The 6,584-nt window shown below is 39.2% G+C and overlaps 1 protein-coding gene across 1 annotated transcript; it reads right to left on the bottom strand.

The window, feature by feature from the left end:
• Positions 1-4,892: 4,892 nt before the first annotated feature.
• On the bottom strand, positions 4,893-6,114 carry LOC139744540 (neuropeptides capa receptor-like). The gene has a single exon (XM_071654972.1). The coding sequence runs from the start codon at positions 6,093-6,095 to the stop codon at positions 4,914-4,916; it is 1,182 nt and encodes a 393-aa protein (XP_071511073.1). The 5' UTR covers positions 6,096-6,114; the 3' UTR covers positions 4,893-4,913.
• Between the last annotated feature and the right edge of the window lie 470 nt (positions 6,115-6,584).

Here is a 6,584-nt window from a genome sequence, read left to right as displayed (position 1 = left end):
CCACCTTGTTTTCCATCTATCTTATTAGCCTGGGACACATATTGCGCCAGCACAAAATTAATTATCACATATACGCTGACGACATTCAATTGTATTTGTCTTTCAAACCTAACCAGGCCGATGCCTTACATGCTTTGAGTCAGCTTGAGAATGCAATGAACGATGTTTATTCATGGCTGAACTCACATTCTTTGAAATTGAATACGGATAAATCTGAGTTTTTAATGTTTGGTTCGAAGACACAATTAGGTAAACTTGACATTAATTTCATCTCTTTTTCCGGCATGTCAATTAGTGTGTCCCAAACCTGTCGCAACCTGGGTGTAATGCTAGATTGTAATATGACTATGTCTCATCAAGTTTCTAGCATTTGTAGATCTGTAAGATACCAACTTCGTAATATCGGCTTCATTAGAAAATATTTGAACCGCTCTTCTACCGAAAAATTAGTCCATGCCTTGATATCCTCTAGGCTCGATTTTGGAAACTCTGTTTTATTTAACTTACCACAAACTCAGCTCTCCATGCTACAGAGGCTTCAAAATGCGGCAGCACGCATCATCACACTATCCAAGAAGCACACTCACATCACCCCTATTTTGAGATCACTTCATTGGTTACCAGTCAAAGATCGCATTATTTTTAAGATTTTACTTTTGACTTTTCATTGCATTCAGGGCGCTGCTCCTCAGTATAACATTGACTTACTCCATAATTACATCCCTGCTAGATCTTTACGCTCATCCAACTCCGGTTCTCTGATAATTCCAAGATTCACTACAATATGGGGCACACGTGCCTTTGGCCATGCTGCTCCCACCTTATGGAATAACTTACCTTCAGCCGTTAAAAATTGTTCTTCATCAGACTCCTTTAAAAGCAGTCTAAAAACTCACTTGTTTAAAGCCTCAATTTGATTACTCATTACATGTACTTGATATTTGTATGTCTTTTACTTCGTCACTTTCTCTTCCTTCCGCGCCTAGAGCACTCTGCAGAGTGGATTTGGCGCTATATAAATCATATCAATTATTATTATGTCAATTATCAAATAGCGCGCTATTTCGTGATCGGGTTAATTTTCCAAGTCAGAAAATAGCGCGCTATTTCGAAACATCGGTCTGATGTGAAAACGCCTCATGTTTATGAGGAAGTCTGTTCGTGTACTCACGTAATTATATCTATTTCTTTGAAGTATTCTCAATTCTCTTTTATTCATATTTTGATGTGAACCTAGTTGATTTTGCATAATAATTTCATATGTGAAAGTGGAGAAGTAAAACAAAGTGAAACCGAAAGATACCATGCCCATGTGACTCTTCTTCCTGATTACAAAGGGTAGAATAGATTCTTTTCTATAAATGCAAATTCAGAAAACTGCTTTTTATTCTCTTTGTAATACACCATGTTAGAGTTTATGCTGGAATTCTGTGTAGGCTTACTTATTAAGCAGTGTTGTATTTCTTCCTCTAAATCATGTTTCCTCTGCGTGGCTTCACATCGTGGAGGCGCTGTGGCAAAGTGGGTCATAAGACTCTCGACTCCCGATGGCAGCTTCCGAGTTCGAATCTCGCCCAGCTGACGTCCTTGGACAAGATACTTCACCCACCATGTCCCTCCCCACCTAGGTGTATGGGATACCTGGCAAAGCTAGGGTAATTATAATGACAAGACCCTCTGGTAGAGCAGTGTCAACACTGAAGAGGCTACCCTGGGTAATTATTATCATTATTATCGGACCTATGTAGAGTTGCGTAGTGTTGTGTATTCACTACGACGAAATTGGCCGCATATAACTTATGAAACATTTTGACCGCATGAATGAGAAATGAAGTATTGGGCAGCTTATCCTTCAATAGATATTGAAAGGATTTTCTGTTGGACTAGCGTAGAATAGCATACCATTGCGTAGACATTGGCGTAAAGTAGCGTAGTGTTGCGTACTTATGCGTTGCTTGGCGTTACAATAGCGTTGAGTTGCGTAGACTTGCGTTTATACTGCGTTTCTTTGCGCCCTGTGCTCGACGCCAAAAGAACTCGTATAAATGATAATTAAAAAAAAATATATCATATTCTAGAAGTCTAGTATTTTTTGTTTCGAGTACCGCACGTCTCCCTTTGCGTAGCTCAGCGTATAACCATACGTAGGCCGGTGTAGCTGCAACGTATGGTATATGCCTACGTTGACGTAGTCGGTACGCAACACTATGCAACTCTACGCAGGCTCGGTGTGAATGCCCCTTATACGTTATAGTTTGATCATCTTTCCTTCGTAATTTATATAAACTTTTCAAATTCCTTATAAAACGATATCCTTTTCTGTTTTATTTTGAAAGAATAATTCCTAATGTAGGAATGTGAAAATGAATCTTTCTCCAATTGATTCAATAGAGCTATCTAAGTGCAATCTATAAACAATATACATGTAATTTTTCCATAAATAAGACGTTTCCACTACATAATGCAAGCATTTTGATTCATAGTGCAAATTCATAATTTTTACTCCCCCGTTCCCATGGTTTTTACACACTCTTTCTTCTTACTCTATCCTTGCCATTCCAAAAACAAGCAACAACAAAAACGAAAAAAAAAAAATCAAACGTCATTTTGTTTTTTATTTCCAAAATTACCCATCTGGGGACATGTATAGGAAAAAAAAAACAATCACGTAGTATATATTCGTTTTAAAAGCCTATATTCACGTCATTGATGAAAATGAAAGTTTCTTCTACCACTTTCAGTCTTTTGATAATGAATATACATATTCAACCTTTCCTGTATTTTATTTTTCAAACGGTGTTTCTTTTCTTTTCCTCACCCATCAACACTACATCAGTTTTTTTTAAATCACAGCACACAACATACACACACACACACACACTCACAAACTTGCGCACTCTTGCTTATTTATGCTTTGTGATACCGGCTTAGACAGTATGACGGCGAATCGTATCAAACTCATATAACTATTTTAAGCAACACACAAACAAATGGGGATTGATTATGTTTGTATTCCAATTTTGCTGCAGAGGTCTTCTTTTTTATTTTGTTTCAAGATGACATAGTGCCTGGTTGAATGCATTATCATGTATTTGAAAATTACTCTCCTCGTATCTTGTCAATGTGAAATGTATTAAAACATTGAACAAAATGTGCCTAATTACAGCTACAAAACACTGATCATGATCATGAATCAAAAAGTTTAACATCTATATCATCATGTCTATTTACATTGAACGATTAAACAAGGTGATTCAAGGTTATGGGTTTCAGAAGACGTTTGGAACCTTAATATGAAAAATGCAATTCTGACATTTAAAGTATCATCCAGGCCTACACGTAACACATAACTTTAGGACCGTCTTTCATTTAATAATATTATATACTTTTATGAGCCAATGATAATACATGTACAGCAAATGTAATTCATACCGTCTATTACACGTGTTTGTTCAAAGTATAAGCGTTACATGCAAACATGCAAGAATCAATTACACTTTTTGACTAGCGTGTTTAGCTTTAAAGAGAAACATTAGAAAAGTTGTGCCATGTGCTCAAGAATTTTGATGCAAAATGTGATGTTATAGCAAGTGTAACACACATTATACCTTCTTGGCTATCGTATCTTACATACTTATTAGAGTGAAGTAAAATTAATCGTTATTTGTAGGTCTTATTTCACTCCATGCATATTTACAGTGCAACCATTCCTGGTACAATCTTATTTAGAATGAAATATCCATTTTCACAATCTTGTCGTTATTTAAACGGATATATCAACGTCATTTGTTTATACATAGACAAACCTTTACTATCATCTATTCAGCTGGTGTATCTCCTTTTGCAAGTTTATTTTTGTTATTTTTAATTTACAGGTTATCTACCACCGAGAATCACACTACAAAAAATTAGAAAACGCTTTTTAAAATGAGGCTTTAAAGAGAATTCATAGTCAGACTCCATACTTCCAGCTGCAGTAGACACTATTATCATTGTCTAAGAAAAGAAACGGGTGAGAAGAATATACAGTGTAGTTTGAACAAATGACGTAAATCATTTAGAGGTATTTATCTGTGCATGGCACTCGGTCCCACTTCTCTGTTTCATTTTATACGATTATTTTATCCTTTCAGCACCATTACACTGTATCTCGAATAGCATTAGCCATATTACATGCATAACATGCCAACGCTGTGTCAATATGAAAGTCCGAATGAGGAGTGTCCAGGTCTTTTAGAGAAAACAAGAAATAATCTTTCACAATACCGCCTGGAAATGCTTTCGTTTTGAGAGGTCAACTTTTCTGTCAACATACAATTGAATTGTTTCCCTTGTTTTATGAGAATTGAATATCGCTTGTCCAGGAAGAGCTTGTACAGGCCCATTTCCTGTAAAAGAACAGATCAACTCGGATATCCTCTTAAAGCCTATAGCATTGTTTGTTTGTTGTAATGTGAATGTAACCTTGACAGCAACCATATCTCTTAGTATTGAACGTATGTATTAGTATTGAATGCATGTAAAGTTTATCATACTCGTGACCATAAAAAAAACCACTTTTTACTGCCAGGCCAAAACGAAACAAAAACAAACCGGAAGATGTAAACTACCCCAGGGCAGGGCTGGTATCAAGAGGGAGCACAGAAGTGAAAGTGAGGGGCAATAATTCGAAGAGTTTCCATGTTTAGAGGAATTATTGTGGAGGGCAAAACCAACATAATACACTCCCCTTGGAAGCAACAATTTCTACAGTCCTATAATACTTCTCAAAGACAGCAACACCAAAATCAAGAGAATTCTACAACAACAACAGCAACAAAACCATAAATGCAAAACAAAACAACAACAAAAAAAGACCAAAAAACCATCATAAGGAACTCAACCAGCTAATTCTTGGGGAGTCTGGTAGTCTGCTACACTGTTGTGGAGTCATCACTGGGTTTGATAACCTTTGGCTTATCGTCAATGGCGGATTCTTTATGATCAGCACTTGTGGTCTGCGTGGTAGCTTCATCAAGTTTGGCCTTCACTCGGAGGCGTTTCTTCACCATTGGGCAGCAGGCAAAGGCTTCGGCGAAGGCGCTCCTGTACCGGGGATTCGTCATCGTGTAGACGAAGGGGTTGCAAGCAGAGTTAATATAAGACAATATCCGACCTGCCCAGATGACCTGTATAGCCTGGTTATCGTCCAGTAGATATTTACCAATGGCCCCGGATATCATCATGGCAAATGATGAGAACTGGTAAGGTGAAAGGCAAACGAAGAAGATGACTCCATTGATGATGAGCATGCGCACGACTTGGTTGCGCATCTGAATACTTCGCACGGCTGCCATACCTTGTTGCTGCTCGCGGACGGCTACGCGCGTGTTTACTGCGCGTATGATCAGTGCGTACATGACAAAATTAAGAACCATTACGATAAAGAAAGGAATTGTTTGAAGCCCATTTCCTACGATGCGCATAGCTTCTGAGACAGGTTGACAGTATCCGGTCAAGTTGGGCATCCCGACATATTTGTCTTCGTCCGGCCAAATGATACAATATTCCTGCCAATTCACCCAACCCGGAATCAGGCAGAGGGCAAAGACACCGGCACAAATCCAGGCCAGTGTGACGAGCCTGATGGTGCGGGACGTCCCGGTGACGAGCCGATGAAGCACTGGTCGGCATACAGCATAATACTTCTCAAGGGTCACCAGCGTAACTAGGAAAATTGATCCGTAGTAGGATAGCTGCACAAAGTAGTTCAGCATGGCACAGCCAACCGCCTTCAGTCCGTACTGGTCGTCGTATACTGGAGAGGCCAAGAAACGACCGATCTTATCACCTTCCGCAAAGCACAGGAACATAATATCAGCAATGGCCAGGTTGACGAGATAGTAGTTGGTGACCGTGCGCATGCGGCGCAGACGGCAGACGACGAAGATGAAGGCGACGTTGGCTAGGACACCGATGACCCAAATGATGGGCATAACGATAGTGATAAGAATAGTCTCGCCACGGGAATACAGGTAAAACTCTGCATACGGGCTGTCAGTCAAATTCAAAATAAGGAGGTCGGACGGACATACCTCATTCGGTGTCCAATCCATGATGTCCTGAAGGTCAAGGATCTTGAACATCAGGGTTGATATGAATAAAATGCCGATCACACTCTTTGTTTGGAAAGCACAAAGTCACAATCTAAAGATGAATGTTCGTTTTCATTTTATCGCGAAACTTTTGAAGCTTGAAGAAGGCTGTGGAGAAGAAGATCGTGGAGTTAGCTGCCACGGAATGATTTCTCGGAGGCACCGTGATGAGAAAGGTGAGTCAGGTGTATGTTGTGTAAGAAAGACATTGAATTCCAGTCCAGTAAGGATGACATTTGACAATCCTTCACCTCACGCAACTGAAGTATTTGTTCTATCCAAATGCAATATCTATGACGGGCTAACACCCTCGTTCTTCTTATATTCAGTCAGGTGGAAGACCTAGAACAATCCGTTCCCAAACATCCTCGCAAACGTCTAAATGAATCAACACAACGCGTATTCAAAATTAACACAACAGTTCTTAAGCTCACGGTTCACTGGGAGGGA

This window comes from Diadema antillarum, unplaced genomic scaffold (genome assembly GCF_040938485.1).
Source record: "Diadema antillarum isolate AM-2024a unplaced genomic scaffold, OU_Dant_1.0 seq00001187_RagTag, whole genome shotgun sequence".
NCBI lineage: Eukaryota > Metazoa > Echinodermata > Echinoidea > Diadematoida > Diadematidae > Diadema > Diadema antillarum.
Note: the sequence above shows the minus strand (reverse complement) of the source record. Positions and strands in the feature narration are given on the sequence as shown.

What these genes read in the sequence shown, in the direction of transcription:
- LOC139744540 (XM_071654972.1), bottom strand. Translation starts at nt 6,095, where the DNA reads ATGGATTGGACACCGAATGAGGTATGTCCGTCCGACCTCCTTATTTTG.